The sequence below is a fragment of the Atractosteus spatula genome, chromosome 20 (genome assembly GCF_055471065.1).
Source record: "Atractosteus spatula isolate fAtrSpa1 chromosome 20, fAtrSpa1.hap1, whole genome shotgun sequence".
NCBI lineage: Eukaryota > Metazoa > Chordata > Actinopteri > Semionotiformes > Lepisosteidae > Atractosteus > Atractosteus spatula.
The window spans coordinates 16,519,511-16,539,493 of record NC_142725.1 but is presented as its reverse complement, the minus strand read 5'-3'; the positions used below and the strand labels follow the sequence as shown (position 1 = coordinate 16,539,493).

Here is a 19,983-nt window from a genome sequence, read left to right as displayed (position 1 = left end):
TTTATTCATTTTCCACTTAATTCATCACACAAAAGTATAAAATCCTTGGATGAAAATAGATCCACTCTTTAATTAAAGTATAATTGCAATTATTTATTTTTCCATGCAAGCTGTAATCGCTAATTGTGTCTTTATCCTTTGACTAACAGAAACAACCCTTGTGACCCAGAAAGCTCAAAGCTGAATTTATCTTTGGACATGGAAACATTTCAAGAATGCTGTAACACTGCCACTATTTAGGTCGTCAATTATATTTTATAAAAGCTGTCACTCTTGCATTTTAAAAGAGCCACAACTGGACCATCCCCTCTTTCATATCCCAGTTATGCTTCAGGAAAATAACAAAATAATTACTTAAAAAACTTCTTGCCTTAGGACTTAAGCTGATTATTTTAAGAAAGATCTTAAGAAATGTGAGAGATTGGCGCTCTTCAGGACAGGACATTGAAACCTTGGTCCAGATGGTACATTGGTTTTACCATACAATAAATTTCTTTTACATAAAAAAATCAATAAGGGTGAGAGACATCCATTTGTTTTGCGTTTTCTAGCGGTCAATACTGTAGATAAGCCTGATGAGTGACGCTCTTGGTGTTCCTCCGCTCCGAGAGTGAGGGCAGCAGCATTGTGGGTTTGAAGCGCGGAGGAGGAGGGTCTATGACTGTACATGCGGGTCTATGACTGTGAGCTCCGAGCTCTTCTTGGGCAGCTGGAAGAGACCGGGCAAGGCGCAGCATGATTCTAAGTTGCAGGTGCTTAGAGATCACTTACAATTTTCCACCAGCTTAACCCCCTATCGCTGGATCAGGAAAGGAAAGAGGAGGAGAGGAAACAGGACAAGGACAGCAGAGCAGGAGAGCTGAGAGTGCGCTACATGTGCACCGTGTCAAACCTCTTAGCATCTAAAAATGCTGTATTTGAATTTGAATGCAACTGGCACCGATGTACTGGGTTGGCTCTGAATTCTGCTAAAGGTCCAAAGAGACAACACAACATCAGGAAGTCAAGGACAAAGAGCCACACAAACGAAATTCTCCAACTGTACTGAGCTGTGGCACAGCACAGAGGAGACGCTTTTGGAATAAGATACAAATGTTCAGTGCCTTCTGCTGCTCTGGACTCATCTGGTTAAAACATTCTCATTCACTCCACACAAAGCAAAGGCCAACGGGTAACGAGAGAAGTAATTAAAGAGTAAAACACACTTCTGGAGAAAGGGCCTTACTTGGTTATAAATTTCTTTTTTATTCTTGTTGTTCTCAATTATTATAAGGAATACAGCATTTCTTTTAAAAGGAACAAAAAATAAAACGAACGATGATCCAGTCTGAACCTTTCTTTTGCATGAATAAAGAATATACTGATGTTGGTTATGTTTTCAATGTCAACTACTGTGAAAGAATAAGAAAACAAACATGTAGCTCTATTCGTTTCAGTCATTTTTAAACCAACAGCCACCTTTTGCCCTGAAATCCACATTTTTAGGACTAGGGTCCAGTCCCTCACCTGAAAGTGTGTGGCCAGTCTTCAGAATATTAAAAATAAACTTCCTGTTCGGTCTGCGGCGACAGGATTTAAACAGCGATGACCACTTAAGGTGGAGGCGCACTCTAAACTGAGACACGTGTAGTTTATCTTGAGAGGCTAACATAAAAATATCTTTCATGATTCCACCATACAGAGATTGGAAGCATTTACCCAAGACAGAAGTCTTACTTGGTCAACAGCCACACAAGAATAAATTAATGAAGTTCAGTTCTAACTGGAAACAAATTGTCTTAGGAATTAGACCACTGCTAAGAACTCAGTCTAATGAATCACATTAAACTAATACAGCTCTATTGCTAACAACGGAAGGCATGCTGCTAATGCTGCTTGTAAATATAAATTTGAGATATCAAACTACAACAACCACACACCCACATTGGAACTACAGATTGTGTCTGAAAGCTCAGTGTCTTTTTCTGCTTCAAAAAATGCATAGAAAAAACAAAACAAGTACAAAACAAATTAAAAAGGTACAACCATTATTTTAAGAAATGGCACCGTATTTTTTGTTCTTATGAAGACTGTTGCACTGGCCAAATAAAATAGCCATGCTCAGAAACTGGACATAAAATATATTTACCCAGGATTTCTGATCATCTTTTCTGTTTTAAATCGATCAACGGCTGTGTAACACAAAAGCTGTATTGTCTATACAAGGAGAAGTGACTGAGGCCATGGTCTTAAGACGCACACAGAGTTTTGAGCAGGGTAAGCCACAGCCTGGGCATGCTTGATCTCAAAACATTAAGTCTTTCATACCTGTTCTCATTTTTAAGTTAAGCAACACAAAACGAGGAAACAATAGAAGGATAAAAACTAAAAACCATATTAAATACAGAGCATCAGTTAAGTAATACAACCACAAGACATCTATGCAAAGCGTACACAAAAAATTCCAGTTAAATCAACAAACGTACAAAGAAAAATCACAATTTTATTTTTTTAAGAAACCTTCCACTATCAGAAGGTTAAAAGGAAACAACCAAACTCTTTTGCACTCAATAATATGGTGGTGGTGACCTTTCCTGACGATTGCTCAGCATCGCATTGTAAAAACTGTTCGGTGTATCAATCTACAACTTGGGGTTAAACTGCGTTTAGGATTTAAAGCATCACATTATTAAACCAGGTTAGTGAAACTGATCTTTAAAGTCTTTTGTTCTTGTGGACATAATAAAACTTGCATACAAATCCCCCATCTCAGTCATTTTGTACTTTACCATATTTGCAAAATAACCCCTCAAACCACCTACTCACCTTCTCTCAAATTCTTTGTTCCTCTGCAACATTAATAATAGGATTATTTTAAAATCAAACGTGGGAAGCCTCTTCCGCCTTCCTCAACTTCCATAATCAACTAACCTGACTACCTTTGGGCCTAAAACCCCTTCATCCTCTTATTTTCCTGTCATTTAAAAATGTGGCATTCGATTAGTTCCCACAAAAAACAATAACTCAGAATTTGTTTATAAATCTGGAGGGTTGTTTTTAAACAAATCCAGATCACTTTCAATTTGTTTCTTGTTATTTCTGTACAATCAAGAGATGCAATAATTTTTACAGTCTGTACCGACCACGACAAAGGGCCATGCAAATCATGAAGTGTGAGTGATTCGGTGTGTGCGGAGATTAAAATTAGTTAGGGATGCTATTATCCTCTACTGCAGTTCGCCTGACTGCAGAGAACTGCAATCCACAGCAGGGTAAGTTTGGAAAATTGGTAGGAAAAGATGCTTGTTGTTAAATTGTGCAGCAAGAAGAAGATAGCTCCTTCTCTAACAAATCTGTAAGAAAGGTAACGGGCTGTTGTTCAAAATTAAAATGAAAAAAAATCACGATTCACAGATGCAAATTTAAAGAGCTCCTCTCAAGAATAACGTCCCCCAGCCAACTCACTGAATACAAAACTTTTATCACCCACGAAGATGATTCTTACCAAGACTCCCAACCAATCACCTTCCGGAGCTCTCTGCTTCCTTCCTCTCTTCTAACCAATCAAGTTTCAGGACACTCTCCCTGGAATTCCTTCCAGCCAATCACAGAGCACAACAAAACAAAACGAGAAAACCACGCAAACCCACAAGGGCAATAAACAGAACCAGAAAGGAGACACGGACTAGTCCATTCTTATAGGTATTCTTTTCCTCTTCTTTTCACGTCGTCTTTTCCGACCCTGTCCAGAGAGCACCAGGCCCGAACAAACAGATAGGCGTTATGACGGTCACGTTAAAGGAAGAGGACGGAGTGGTCAGCGCCCAGGACTCTTCTGGTCACCTTCCTCTCCAGCGTCGGCAGCCCGCCCACCTCCCCCCCCCGGCTGTCTGCAGTAGTTGTAGTGTTGTCACTTATTTTTGCCACTAGGGGTCACTGCCTCCGGTCCTCTGTCTCTGACCTGGAGAAAGCCATTACCACGTCCTCTGCGCCTGCGGAAGAAAAAGAGACGTCAACGGTGTCCAGCGGTCAAAACACCCGACACCCTCGGTAAGCTACAGCAACGCCGTGCATCAGAAACAGCGTCACCTATACCTGCAGCAAATTCAGCACGCTGTCATCAGGATGCCAGTCCTGTTTGTAGAGGATGGACTGGTGCTTTGGCGAACAGACATGACAAGAGGTCAATTCGTTATGCCGACTGGCACTCGTCACCAATGTGGCGGATCATCAGAGAGTCTCGGGCTGGCGACGTGTGGGGTCACCACTGGCAGCGGAGCGAGCTGTGCATCTGCGATGTGCCCATGCTCTGCACCTGGCTGCGGATGCTGCCCTGTGGGATCAGTCTCAGTCCCTCCCCTAGCACCTGGATAAGCACATGGCTGGTGTCCGAGCCCCAAAGGCCACACATCGTCCCGGCTCACTCCACACATGGTCACGGGGTTCGAGCCGGGCCTGTAGGGCACCCACAACCTAATGGGCCACGTTCTTACCTCACCGCTCCTTGCAGGAAGGGCAGTGAGTGAGGTTCCAGGACTTCAACCTGGAACGCAGCACAGTGCAGATGTGACGCCACAACTACTACAAGGGGTGTAGCTTAGACACTCCCTCCTCGGCCATCACAACGGGAACCTTCACCAGTGTTGTGACTCGAGGCTCCCAGGCCGTGACCCCTCATTGGTGGGCTGTGTTCGTCTGTAATGTCTTGCTGGGTTAGAAATGACAGGACTCTTAGTCTAGCCTCCAGGGTAGCGAGGACACAAGGGCACTGTGGGACACACTGGACCCCTTCTGAGTCTGTCTCCTATTTCTTTCCCTATGGCTTGACATTCAACAAAGTTTAATCACCTCATCGCATGTTTCCAAAGCCCCTCAGTCAAGATGACAGCAAAATTACTCCAGCAATGTACGGAACCCATTACTTGCATACAGTGTACATACAATCTTTTGATTCTCAGCATGTATTTGGAAACTTCCAAAAATATTCACAGACAACAGGTGGACAGATATTCAGATTATTAGATCTGATACTGTATCTATATTTTGTGTTGTCCTCAAGAAATTGCGGCTTTCAAAATGCACAGCAATTGTCAGCCTGACAAAGGCAGATGCAATTAGGACAAAACAAATGAAACAACTTGCAAAGAAAAGCATTCAAACAGGAAAGGATCAACTCCAGTACATGACTTATGTACTGTATCTCCTCTAACACTGGATCAATGGCTTCACTGCTGAAACCAATACACACACATTCTGCCCAGGAAAAAATAAAAACCATTTCAGTCCATTAAAATAAGAGTACAGTAACACTCATGTGTGAAATGTTTTTTCTAAATGTGTAGATCTTTAATACACTGGCTTTCTTTCCCAGGCTGTAGCAATCTTAGGTTCAAAATTAGTATGCTGCACTTTCCACACAATCCTACTTTATCTGCATTCCCCACTGTCACCAGCCTGCTGCTGTCAGAAGTACAGAGCGTTGCTGCCCCTGACAGTGACTATCTCACATCTATTTATAGCCTTCTATTAACTTTTACATTACACCTGGCTGTGTTCAGCTTAGAACTTCAGGTGCAAATAATCTAGTACCTGTACAAAATTGTACAAATTAAGTCATTAATGTAACATATTTAACCGATAATTAATTGTAAATATTCTGAATCTGCATTTGCATGAGTACAAAGGCAAATTCGTTTCACCTCTGCATACACTGTAGGTTGAAATGTCCCCAGGGAAAATAAAATACATACAGCCCCTTAATACAATTAATTATTTATAATTATTTACTACAAAATCTAACAGTCCTGTAGTCACACAACATCAGAAACCAGCTCAAGACAACTTGACTAGTTTGAACATTAAAAATTGTACAGGACTCAACACCTGACTAGTATTTTTGTGCTTTTTGTCTTTGTACTGTATACCAGCTCCAACTCCAGATAGCAGGGAGAAACAGGTCAGAACCACCTTTTCAGACCTGCCTAGAAGAATCATCATCATTACGACAGCAGCGAGGTTTAAGCTTGGTAACATGACTTGGTAAAGATACAAAGCCGTCCCATATTCAGCATTATTTAACCAACAGGGCTGGGAAAAACAAGCTCAGCTCTCACAAAGCTCTGTCTGAAGGGACTGAGCAGTTCAAATGCCACAGCGTGCCAAATTAAACTGACTTCTGCAGAATGGCCTTTTGAACTCTCCCATTCTAATGATGATTTTTCTCTGCCTGAAACTACCTGATTGGAATTGGGAAGGTCCTAGCTGAGGAACACTGGGCGTTAGATTAAGAAAGACTCGGCTCTCTCTGCTTTGATGTGGTGAACTCTATACCTTTCATCCTCACACAAGGCTTTGAACATCCAGTCGACAGTGCGCATGGCTCATGCTGTTGCCCCTGAGCTGGAACTGCTCTCTTAGTTTTTCAAAACCCTTCCCTATTTCATTCCCAGAAATTCCAACCTTTAACCTTTAATTTAAAAAACAGCGCAAATAAACACTCATTTAAAGGAAAAATATAAAAGGCAAGAAGGAAACTACAGCTCTTGGATTGAGTCACAAAAGCATCTAATTACTGCTCGAGCAAATGGCTTCTTGGCTACCAAGTGTTGTTTTTAACTGTCGCCTGAGCCAAGCTGAAAGATCTTCTGTAAAAGACTCCTAAATGAAATAATTGTTTGAAAGAGATGTAATAGATCAGTGTGCTAGAAACAGGGCTTTGCCGTTCCATGCAATCCAATACACCGGGTCACACAGCTTCCTGGGGAAAAGGCACATTTGCTGAATTGTTCACTGACGCCCTATTGATCCATCTGGAAAAAGCCAGGGCAGAGAAATGCGTGTCATGGTTCTTACTGACGGCTGGCAGACAAAGCTGGTGCTGTAAAAAAAAGCACAGCACAGGTAGACGTGACCTCTTACCTCTGACCCAAGGAGGTGTCAGTTAAATGCATGTTTACAAGGCTGAAGTAATGACTTGAGCTCTCGGTCAACAACACCTGACCTCATCGCACACAGCAAAAGCTGCTGAGAGAGGAGCAGCAAGGCTTTCCTCCACAAACAACTTCCACATTGAAAAAATACTTCATACGTGTAAGCATCTGTGCATCTACAAATAATTTTCTCGATGTTGAAATGTTTTGTAATACACATAAAGGGAATATGACATACAAATGAACAGGTACTATTAACAGGGGTACATTTTTAAAAGAAAAGTAATGTATTCCTCTGTATACAAAAACATAATTTCATTTGGAGGACTGTGTACTATAAATTAGCAGACATGTCGTACATACAGCACTTTGTACTTTAAAGTACAACATAACATGAAGAATCGACACCACACCTCCAGGTCACTGCTCTCCTTGTGTCTTAAAAGACATTGCACTCAACGCTCAGTAAAGTAAAATACTTCCTCAGGCAATCCTGATCACTTGCAGCACATGTTACCGGCAGGATTGGGTATCCATTCCACCATGACACAATAACTAGCTATTAGCACTTTCAGACAGAGAATAAATCTCACATTTGGGTGTTACTTCCACTGAAACATGTTGCAATTGCTTCTTGAACTCTCCAGAACCTTGTGCAGAACGGGTCACTGACACTGATGCCATGCCATTCCTCAGTGCCAGCCTTAATGCCCTCCAGCTTTCATCCAAGAGCCTGGCAGAAAGCCAGCCAGCTGTGTACATCTGCATGTACATGTACATCTGCTCCTGCTGTGACAGCTCACATCATTTCACCTGTGATTTCAGTCAGAAATGAATCTGCTCTCCTACAGGCTAAGGGCTAATCAAATCAAACCTGGGACTACAAGATATTTAAGCAAGCTCATTAAAAAGGTCAAAAACCATCAGGGCTCTACACTTTTACACTTTATCTGCCTTCCAAAGCAGAATCAAGATTTTATTTTGTTCGCTTCTGGGTTAACTGGTAAGCTGAACCTTGTAACTGCTTTGACTTTATATTTTAACAATTGATAAGGCTCTCTCTGCATCCTAAGATGTTGCTTAAGAATAATTAACATTATTCTGTCTCTCACATTATTGTGAGAGACAAAATGTACCAGATCCTGGAAAACAGCTTGGAAGATTGGAGGAGAAAGCTGTCCAAACTGGCATCTGGCACAGCGGGAGTCTAGTCTCTTAATCTTTTTTCCTCCTCTGAAAAGGCTTTTCTAAATAGTCTAAGAAATTAAAGAGAAACAGCACTGTGATTAACAAATCAGTTTTGTCTAATGAGGAGTTTTGGAAAGTAGTTTTGTCTAATGAGTTTTCTGCAAAAAAGTACAGCATCCATCCATTTTCGAAGCGTTTTATCCAATTCAGGGTCATGGGGGAGTCAGAGCCTATTCTGGCAAGCAACAGGCACAAGGCAGGACACACCCTGGACAGGACGCCAGTCCATCACTGGTCACACAGACACAGACATTCGCTCACACCAGGGCCAGTTTTTCCCAGAAGCCAGTTCACCTACCAGCATGTCTTTGGACTGTGGGAGGAAACCGGAGGAGCCTGGCGAAAACCCATGAGAACACGGGAAGAACATACCAACTCCACACAGACAGCACCCCAGGTCTGGAATTGAACCCAGGCCCGCAGTGCTACGAGGCACGAGGCAATGCAAACCACTGCAGCCCTAAAATGCACATACCGCTCAACTAAACGATTTTCCTTTCTTCAAACAGGCTTCTCAAAGACTTCTACGATATCATTTCAACCTGAACTTCACCATCTGCATGCAGCTAGGCTGAGTCTGGGCCATCGTCAGCACCCATTTCACAAACCAGACATCAGGGAAACAGTCTTGCAGGCTCTTGGAGTGCTGCGCGAGGCAGGGGAAAGTGTCTGCTGGACCCCCACGAGATTTATTGTGTAGGGAGCTCAGCGCAGCCTCCCAGTCGATGAATTATTAAACAGCCCTGCATCGTTTACGAATAGACTGCTCTCCGTATGGTGGGACGGGAAAGCTTGTCAAGGTTAGAAGACTGACGTGACCAAGGTGGGAAGGGATGGGCAGCAATCCCATGATTCCAGGGCTGGCAAACATGACACAGCTCGGTCACCCAGAAAAGAGAGCGTCTCAGAACTGCTCTCTCCAACCAAGTCCTCTCTTGGTCAAAAACTGACCTCACAGTTGACCCGTCACGAAAGTAGCTACCAGCCAAACAACAAGAAGAATAATCACTGTGCAAAACACATCTTTTACCCACCACAAGAACATGCAAACACAGACTAGAGGTCACACAAGGGAACGGTGTGGAAGTGCATTCGTGGGAGTCAGGAACAACCTTTCCAGCTATACTGTGGAAGCTGATTCCCTGATGTCCTTAAAGAAACAGCTGGGATGAGGTTATGAGATAAACTACTAACTACTAAACCGGCAAGAATGGTCAAATGGTCTGCTCTCATTTGTAAGCTTTCTGGCTCAGAACGCTCTGCCAAATGAACTAAAACAGACACGCTGACACAGCGGCAGAAAGTAATGAAAAAAGTCTTGTAAAGGAACTCCATATTGAGGAAACACAACCAGCTAAACCACGCACATCGCTAAAAAACATTTCAGTCAAGCCTAACTGAACAAATCGAGGTGAATGAAAACGTTGAAATGGCTCTCTGTGATGCGCTCTTGCTTGTCTCTGCAGGACCCGGCCTCCTCCGGGGGCGGCACGCTGGCGAAGAGCCGACAGGGACAGGGATCACGGCGGAGCTGCGGCACAAGAGGAGACGCAGGCGGGCAAGAGGGCCCACGATCACGCCATCTCCGCTGCCCGCCGAGGGCACAGGTCCAGACGAAATGTGCACAGCGCCAAGCCAGGGAACCGGGCAGCCAGAGGTGTCCTCGGACAGCGAATCAACACGGAAACACGAGAAACGAGGAGTCAGCCCCCATGCCAGGCAGAGTGATGTCATGGTAGCCTGGCAAGGATGGAAGCAAGGTGTGCTATGGTGACACCACAGTTGCTTAGCGACGGGCTGGCATTGAGCTGCTTCCCTGTGCTCTCCTACATCCCTGGACCAGGATGCTCTGAAAAACCAGCTGTGCAGCTGCAAAGCAACATGTGTTTCTGGCAGAACTCAGGTGTGTCCGGCCCTCCATCTCACCTTGAAACACAGTTGTAACCCTGAGCTCCACTAACTTAATCCCTTTTTCATCAAAGCCACACAAACACGAAACCAGAGCAGCGAAAGGTCTCGAATGAATCAGTAACATGGGGATTTAAAAATAAAACACTGGGTTTGCACATTTGGGTTTCGTTTTATGGGAATTATGAAACTGAAGACGACGTCAGGGTGGCACAGTAGTTAGCACAACTGCCTATCAGCGCTGGGTCCCTGGATTCCATTCCACCAGTGCTGTCCGTGTGGAGTTTGCATGTTCTTCCTGCGGTTGCCTGGCTTCTACGTGGCGCCTGCCAGGGTGACTTGGTTTTTCTCCCATCGTGAGACTCGGTTACTTTTACCCTGCTGCTGATGTGTTGTTGCAATTGTAATCCTGCTCAGAATGATGCACAGCTACCCTCTGTGGAATTATGACCGAACACCTTTAAGTCAGAATCCCCCTTAAACGGTATGTCTGAAGACATACAGGTAGGTTAAGTGGCTACAGGGAGAGTTGGCTCTGGTGTGAGTGTGTGTGTGCCCTGCAATGGACTGGTGTTCTGTCCAGGGTGTACCCCACCCTACCTCCATCACTCAGGCTCCCCCACAACCCTGAATTGAATAAAGCTGATAGAAAATGGATGAATGAAACCAAAGACGTTAATACATTTCCAGAGTCTGGAACAAGCTACCCAGCCACGTCGTCAAAGGGGATCCCTTCTTTACTGGACGAGAATCCTCAGTTCACTATCCTACTCTAAACCAAACGAGATACGAGGGCTTAACAGCCTTCTCTCGTTTGCAGAGCTCCCCATGCTCTTATCCCACACCTGCTGCTGCAGGTCTGTGTGCAGAGGCTGGGACTGCGGAGCCCCGCACGGACGTCACAGAGCTCTCCTCGCCGGGCTCGTCGGCAAAGGCAGAGTGAACAAAGAGGAAAAAGTTTTTTTTGCAGCAGAACCTGAATAATATAATGAGGGCACACTGCCTCCCTTCGAGCAAAAGCACTGCTCTAGCGCGTTCCCAGAACACTCCTTCGGTGTTGCGTGACAGCTCTCATCCTTGTGTAACCAGGGGTGTACACATAGCACTGCGCGGATCATCAGGAAGAACTTCTACTCTGTGATCTCCAGTCCAGTCCAGTCCAGTCCAATCCTCCTTCTATTACTTCCAACAGAATAAACCCAAGTACATTTACCACTGGGACTGATTGAAAAATACACACCCTCCCTCCAATGAGAATCTTCCCAGTCTTTAACTACTACAGCACACACACTGCTCTGTGCCTGACATATCTCCATATCGAGTCCACTGAACTGTTGCTTAGCAACGGATGAAAATCAGATTACATCACGAGCTACAGGGCTGCTAAACCCCGTGAGCCAACAGCTGCTAGCGGGATTCAGCCCCTCTGTGTTCTTTTCACTGGATTCTCGCTCCTTCTCTTTCTACGATTCAAAAAAGCTTCGGTGAGCTGGAATGTTAAACACGCTCGTCGTCCTGTTTGCACTGACGAGCAGGAAAACAGATGAGAGCATTTTCCACTGCTGATTTAACATTCAATTTCTGATGTGAGGGCCCTCTTTACAGATTTGTATTCATGCCGACTGATTTAACAGAAGCCAGCATGGTGCCACCTTCTCCAGCCGCCACACTCCGAAATGGCTTATCACCGTCGCATGAAGTTTAAGCTGCGATTTGTAGATTTCTTTTGAATTCATTTCAAGAATACATACCAGGCACTGCTTGAGAGCAAAAAAAACAAAACAATGTAGCATCATAAGCTAGCTCATTTCTCATAACAGCCAAGAGATCGTGTTGTCCAGCAGCCTGGTTGGCCTGATCTAGTGTTCCACACATTAGGAAGTGGACTTTTGCCCAGGGAACAAGACTTAAATCTTGGAAATTTCATGGTTCGCCTACACGAAGTGTTTCCAACTGCATATGATAATCATTAATCACAAGGTCAGAGGAGACAGGCGTCAGCCCTGAACAGAAGATCCTGGCTACCGCAAATGACACATCCAAGGCCAGGGCACGATCTGACAAGGCAGAGAGATTTACTCCACGTGACTTCCACAGGGCAGTACACACCAGGGGGTTAACCATGACCAGAGCGGCTGTGATAGACTGCTGGCAGCAAAAGTCCCTACCAAGGCAGCTAAAGAAAAAAACCATGACATTTTAAGTTCTCTTCTCAGTTAAGGCCCCTAGTCATAGGAGGTCACAAACGCAGCAGGCAGCTCGGCACATCTAACCCATTAGGTAGTGAGTAACTTAATTGATCCCTGGATCTCATCCAGTTGTTTCTTTGTAGAAAACAGGGTATTAGTTTCAACAACACGGCTGGACAGCTTGTTCCAGACTCCCACTACCCTTTGAGTAAAGATGTAAAGATGTTTCTCCTGTTCAGAGAATTAAATGCATGTCAAAGTAGTTGGTAGTTTGTTTTTCACTGTTCATTCTGGATTAACTTCACTGAGGATTTTGAAAACCTATTGAATAAATATCCCCTTGTAATATAGTACTTAGTATTCTTAAAAGTCCTTTACAGAACTTGTGCATGGTGGCAGCAGCAGGCTAGGACTGAGCTCAAGAGTTTGCAACTGTGGTTCAAAAGTAAAACACGATCAATAAATGGTCAATCACCAAATCATGTTTAAGGATTGGCTCCAAAAAATACCCCATAAAAATAGAGGACCTGGCAATTCTGTTTGCACACAAAGGATTTCACATGGCTTTCAGAAGATGCTGTGTGTGATGTCAGTTACAGACAACTGGTTTGATAAATTAAATCACAGACTGTTGTTAAAGTGAATTCAATAGAAGAACATTTCTAGCTCTTGCTTTGACCAGCATCACACTGGAATAGAATAGATGTGAAACCAAAACCTACTTAAAGAGGGCTCATTAACAATTCAAGCAACTTCTGGTAATTATTTTTTTCCCTCAAATGGGATTTAAAAGGATTTCTTTTTTGTATGGACGATCTGCCTTTTTCTCAGGAGATCTGGCTTAAATTGCACTCAGTTATATGAGCTATAGTTCTTCTCAGACAGAACAATATGATACAGTAATTGTCTGCTCTGTATTCGCTGCAGAGATCTAGCTGCAACCCGAGATTAGGAGGACACTCTGATGCAGCCACCACAAGGTCAGTCCATGCCATTGTTACATTTCCACTAAAAAAATCCATTTGATTAATGCCGAGCAGAGACATACAAGCACCAGTAAACCAGTTCCCATTTTTGAGCAAGTTCCTTTTGTTTGGTACCTCTGAAAGATTGGGACAAAGAAGCAAAAAGCAGATAGTTTCCTCCTTTCAGGGCTTGTTTTACTATTAGTATTCTTATCTTGGCCTGCACTGGTGTAAACCATTTAAAGCTTACTTTCTTAACTAGGAATAGCACACATTCCTATTTGTCCTATTCCAAACTGGGGAATTTTAGGGTGTCCATGTGGGAAGGATTTCAACATGTACCTCCCAAGCTCCAGGCAAACCTGCATTGTTCCCATCTTTTAAAAAAAATATTTAAGGCTTTTCATTTCTATTAATACCTCAAGATATTCAGTGCATCTGCCTGGCATAAGGAACACCAGTTCAGAACACTAATTGGATGTAGGTGTCTGATCTTACAAGTGCCTCCTGCAAACTAATCTGTCTGTGCCGGGGCATGCAGAAAGCTAATTCGGAACAACACACAAGATGCCATCCATCAGCAGCTGCTCCCAGTCCCTGTGCGAGTCCTCCCATGTGCCGGGGAAAGAGGGTGTGTCACAAGCTCACGCCCACTGAACAGAAAACCAGGAGCCCCCGGGGGCAGGCAGTACGTGCTAGGCCTCTCTAAAGCAGCAGCATCTGAAGCTCATTAAGAGCAGAACTGGAATGAAAACCCACAGATCCCCCGGCCCTGCAGGACCAGGACTGGACAGCCCTATACCGGATTCTCACGTGGGTATACACGGCACAGAGCAGAGCTGCAGCAAGATCTGTGACACCAAAGACCCAGGTGTGTCAGTGGACACCTTCTGCATCAACGACACCAGGGGTCGCTGAGCCTGGTCCTGGAGCACTCCAGTCCAGTCAGACTCCAAGGGTCACCTGTTTTAAACAACTGGCAACACCCGTCAGGCCCGAAAACTGTTCAATGAATGGCCAAAATGCTCTCCAAGTCACATGAGCTCATCTGAGCACGGGAGCCTTGCGCTCTGGGCGTTCGGAGCAAAACGGAACTGCAAGGGGGAGGAAGGTGAAAAATGTTTTCCCTCTCCCGCCACCAGCTCGTAATTAACGCTCCAGAAACACTCCCGCCCCGCAGTCACGAGGCGCCGCCGGCCGGGCCCTGGGAGACTCGGCTTCGCCCCGGCTCGGAGCGTCGCCATGGAAACCCTCCAGAAGCCTCTCTTGCTGCTCCCCCCCCCCCCACAGGCCTCGGCGGCGGCTTCGCGATAATCCGGCCGCCGGACACGTACACTGCCTCCGCAGCCCCCCGTCCCCCCCGGCAGCCTGCTCCGAGGCTGTCACGTCATCCATTCCCTTCCCCACCTTGAAGAGAGGTGGGACAGCCTGGCAGAGCACTTCAGCATGCCGGAGGTGTGGGAGTGCTTTTCCCCATCCTTGAAAAGGGACCAGACCAATTCCGACTGGGCTGCTCCCAAACACACACGGGCAGCAGAAGGTGGGAATGGAGAACTCGTCCAACTAGCCGAGCCTTTTCATTTCCTCATTTGCACTACGTTAAATTAATCGTACTGGGGGCACTGCTAGCACCACGTGGGTATAGCTGTTAAGCTCCCTGTTCAAACTTAAATGCCTGAAATTTGTCTTTTATTGTAAGGATATTAAATCGACGTTCAATATGAACAGCAATTGTGACAAAAAAAAATGCCGCGCAATGCTTCATTCCAAGATATGGCACAATATTTAATAACGATATTATAAAATATTGCTCCTTATTACTTACTCTGCTATGTATGTTTGTCAATTGATATGCAGAACTAAATTATACATCTATGTCCCTGAAAGTTGCAGAGATGACTGAGTAAGTCTAAGAGTTAATGGTCTCTAGGGTGGCCAAGAGCATTGAGAGATGTATGCTCTCATAGTTTTCCAGCCCTGACACCAACACTGATGCCTCTGGGATCATTCGCTGGATCTCAGTAAGTGGCAAATCCTTCTCCTCCTGCCTGTCTCTTCACCCTGACCAGCGCTGTGCCCTGCGAATTTCAACCAGCATGGACAAACAGAGAGGTGACTGCAAGCCCTTGTAACCATCTTGTACTACACCTAAATGCATTCTAATGACTTTGTGTTTACTGGTAGTTTGTCAGACTGCTGACTGCAGAGTTTGTGCTATTACAGAAAAACAGATTTATTTTTCCTACTATGTGCCTTTGTAAACCTGTTTAAAATGTGTTTCTTAACCCATTTTCTCTCTCTTTTGTACAAACCGATCCTGTTCTCTCCTGGGTTGTGGTTTCTCATCCTTTCAAAGTACTGAGTCACAAGGAGCTGCAGGCAAGCTAACTGTAGTGCACACCCTCCGTGATTCTGAGAGACTAAACCTTCCATCTTTGGGCTCCGATGAAAAATTTATTCTCGGTTTTCTAATTTGCATGAATACTAATTAGGCAATTAAAACCACCTCAAATGCAAATCTAGACCCCCATATGCTTTTCATTTCACAGTAGCCCTCCTGGTAGCCTGTGTGCAGTTCTTGTTATTTTTTCTTGAGGGAATTTGTGCAGTAACACACTGCTTTAAAAGCAGATATATGATCAATGAAAATTATTTATAAACATTATCTACAGTACTCTTCGTATTTCCAAAACTTGACTTAAAGGCTATTTCCATTCAATTTTTGCTCAATAAGATTCAAAACAATTTTCCAAATTCATTTACTCTTGAGTCCGTATACCATGCCATTAATTAAACTTCTGCTATGTTGTAACAAGGGCTATTAATATGATCATATTTAAAACATAACACTATAGCATGCAGTTCGATAACCTGGAATACGTCTTTTTTTTATTAGAGAAAAAAATAACACTCTGTTTAAACCAGTAATAAGTGAGTACAAATCCAACAAGAATATAATAATGATAATGCAACCTTAACACCCATTAACAAGATTCTACTATGAACAGCACCATGAAATATTCAATGACTAAATAGTCAAGACACTGGTTTAAAATCTCATCCAAAGGCCAGTTCCTCCTATATCACAATGTAGGAGAACACAACCTTTACACAAACTCTAAGACTCCTGTACTGTAAAGAACCTATTGTTTTCAATGCGAAAAGGGGTTAGAAACAGATACCATGAACTAACTTAACCTAACTCAATCTCTCACTTTTGTTCTGGATTGATGGTCAGTGCCGGTTAGACTCCTGTCTGTTTTGTTCAATCTCAATTCCATGACCGAAGCCAGTTTATTTTATAGCCCCCTGTCTGTGTTGGGCCGCAGAACTGTTTCCACATACCCCCACAACTGCACCCAAAGGAAAGAGAATTCACAAAGATTCAGTGAAGGAATCAAACCAATCCAGAGTTTTAAGACACGCCTCTGAATTGTGTATGCATGCACTGAGACAGACTTGAATAAGCAAAAAAGATCTGAATTTTGCTTAAAGGCGTCAGATATCAAGGCTGATAGAAAAAAAAATTGCCACATCACTTTTCATCAAAACCAAATCCTATTCCATAAACCTGTTTTAGCTACACAGTGTGTGTGAGAAACTATTAAAACAATCTTCATGTGCTAGTCAGCCAAACCATGAGGCTTCAGGGGTTATAGAGCATAAGCCATTAATTTTAAAATGCTCCCACAATACGTGCTCAGAGTTTTTGAGAGAACACTAAATCACTTCTTGGACCATTACAATACAAACGAGGCTTCCTGACTTAATGTCAGTTGTTTTAGAAGACAGCTGATGCATCAGGTACACCTAACAATCATCTACTGCCTCAGTCAATATCACACAACATAACTCACTCCGGAACTTTACCCTGTGCTTTTAGCTGCAGGATTCTGCACTGGGCTGCGATTCTAAAGTCTACCAAAAGCCATGTCATTGCTAAAAAATGCATTTAATAGTAAGTAGCAATTAAAGCAGAAATGTTTACTAAAGGGGACTTACAGGGGCTAAAGGGTAAACTGTGGTTCAAACAATGCAGCTGCAGAAAGACCTCCTCTGCTTTTATATCTGTTTACCATGAGCACAAAGAGACTGAAACCCACGCAGGGTAACCGCCAGAGATCGGTGTCAGAAGCTTGAAATGGGGCCCTGCTGAAGGTTCAAACGAGCATTAGAACTTAACTTCTGAAGCCCACCCGTCTCTGCTGACACAGATGAGCAGATCTGGCTCGATTCTGACTGGAGGGCCCCAGCAGCACTTTCTTCGGGTGAGTTCTGTGATCCCAGTAGCCCAGCGCAAGCAGGTATAGTGCGTTTTTGTCAGTGGAGATGTATGGATAAGGGCTACATTCCACAAGGTGACACTGGCTCTATGAGAAACTTCACAGTGCTTATCTTACAGTGCACTGCACAGTTCCCCAGAGACATGAGCCACATCCAATTAGAACTCTTCCCCTGTGCTCTGCTTTCAAGTTTGTTTCATCTTTCACTAAAGAGCACACATGCAAAAAAAAAAAGATTTCACCCAACAACTCACAAAACAGATTTCATCTAGGCGGCATGCTTTACTTTCATGAAAATTTGTTTTTTAAAAAAACAACTTTTACAGAGCTCTGCAAGGCACAGCCAATTGCAATGTTAGTACCCCATGTAAAAGAACAGTAAGAAGAACAGGAAATGCATCCAAAAGCAGCTGGAAAAAATAAGGAAACGCTAGCTCAGTGACTGCTGGCTTACGTGTATTGACACATACAGACATTGCACTTTAGCTGAGCACATCTTAAATCAAAGGCTGCAAGCTTCCACATATTGAAACTAACAGAAAACATATTTTATTTTTTTCGTTCGTCGCCTCATCTTATGATTTACTGCTGCAAATTAACACAGGGCAGAAGAATCAGAGGAATCCTTTCTAGTGCACCAGCCCAACAGATGTGCTCTGGACTGAGGGAGCTTCTCACACAACGCTCCCCGCACTGCTCTTCGAAACCGAGCTGGTTAAAAGAACGGCCCGGGAGCTCTGCACTGCAGCTCGCTGCTGGAGCTGCTGCTCTGCACGCCTCATTATGAGGGCTGAAAGCAAAGTGACTGGAAATTACTGCACCACAGAAGCCACTGCCTGCCATTTTCCAAGAGGTGCTGTTTGGGCACAGTTTATCCCTTCTCCTGCATGTGTCAGTATCAACAAGTACTTGTTGTTTTAGCAGTATGGTGCAGAAAGCTCATTTTAAAAACACAATGCAAGAGAATCTGTGTGCGCACAATTACTAGAACTAGCTTGTTTAATTTTTCATTCCATTCCTCCGCTGTGATTCCAGGCAGGGAGTGAACATCTCACCTCCAAGGGCTATACACATGTGTGCAATATCATACAGGACTGGGTGCTTTGCTGCCCTCTTTGTAGTGATGAAATGAATGTTAGCTAATAAAAGAGGAAAAAAATCCTTTGATGAGATCAGATGTTCCTCTTGTTGAAGAGATGTGGAAAATAGAAGCACAGCTACACAATGCCCATAGGGCTGTAACATGCACTCAGAGTTTGATCATTTATAACCGTGTTTTGTATTACACTCCATCTGTAGTTCCCTTCCCTGTAGAGCTGCAAGGTTATACTGTATATAGTCAAGGAACCTTTAACCCCTTTGTAAAACAGACTAATATTCTCTCATATACTCAGGTTAATTAACACAAAACAGTTCTATCAAATGGAAATTTGGTGATTGAACACATTTTCCTATTTTATAGAACTTCAATTCACGTATTTGCCAGATAAAATCGGGATTTAAAATAATGTTAAATACAGTAGCTTGCTATTTTTTTTTGCCTGGACAGCACTTTCCATAATTGATCCTATTCTTTGAAGCCTGACGATGAGAAGAGAACTGCGCCTCCAAGATCTCTCTGTAATTTCATCTCATTGCACTCCAGTAATGGCAGATCCTTTCAAAACCGCCATGCAGCTCCTGGGACCTTTGCTCTCTGCAGCGGGAATATCTATAGCGACAAGCAAAGTGGTTATTAATGGCTTTCTTGCACAGGAAAACTGACCCAGATGCAGGAAAAACCCCCACCAGAGTGACAGCTCTGTGCTATTCAGTGGTGGTGTGAGATGTAATTTCTTGGCAGTGAGTAAGTGTCTTTGGGAGCTCATGTGAATTCCTGTAGCCTTGGAATGGGGAATTTTTATTTTAAGTCTGTGGTGCCAGCATCTATTTTAATCAAGCAAACAAATCCAGCGAGGTACAGCAGATCATTAGCAAATCTCAGAGCCTTCCTTGGTCTTGGGTTTAGATTTGAGAGAAAATTGATCACTGCAATTAGTCTTAGAGAGGAGTGCTCACTGTTTGAAGAAATTACTTCTGCAACAAATCGGTGTTTTCAACTGTAAAATCACACCTTCAGTACATGGACATCAACATAAACGCAAAATGAAAGTGATTTTTAACGCGTGTAGGTTGCACTGAGTCATGAATGCCCCCTGTTTTTCCATATACTTGCTGGAGCCAAAATTCAGGTTTCTGCATCCCTGCAAATTTTGAACAGAAATAAATAAAAATACAATGTGCCCTTCCCTTACACGTAAGCTAAAGGCTGCTGGCATTGTTAATATTTGCAAAAATCCATGCCGAGAGACATTAACTCCAAACACTGGTGATGTTCTCCCTCACTGCTACACTCGCGAGAGGCTCTGGCTCTGGCTCTTTCCAAGTCCTTGCCGGCAGACTGCTTCCTCATCCCTAATCGCATTTCACATTAGATTATCTC

General features: G+C 43.7%; 1 protein-coding gene across 1 annotated transcript in view; it reads right to left on the bottom strand.

Annotated features, from left to right (window-relative positions):
* Positions 1-1,225: 1,225 nt before the first annotated feature.
* Positions 1,226-19,983, bottom strand: part of ctnnbip1 (catenin, beta interacting protein 1) — a 33,935-nt gene continuing 15,177 nt past the window's right edge. The window contains exon 4 of the mRNA XM_088937927.1: positions 1,226-3,971. Within this exon, the coding sequence (XP_088794053.1) occupies positions 3,913-3,971 (59 nt within the window). The 3' untranslated portion in view covers positions 1,226-3,912. The remainder of the gene's footprint in view (positions 3,972-19,983) is intronic.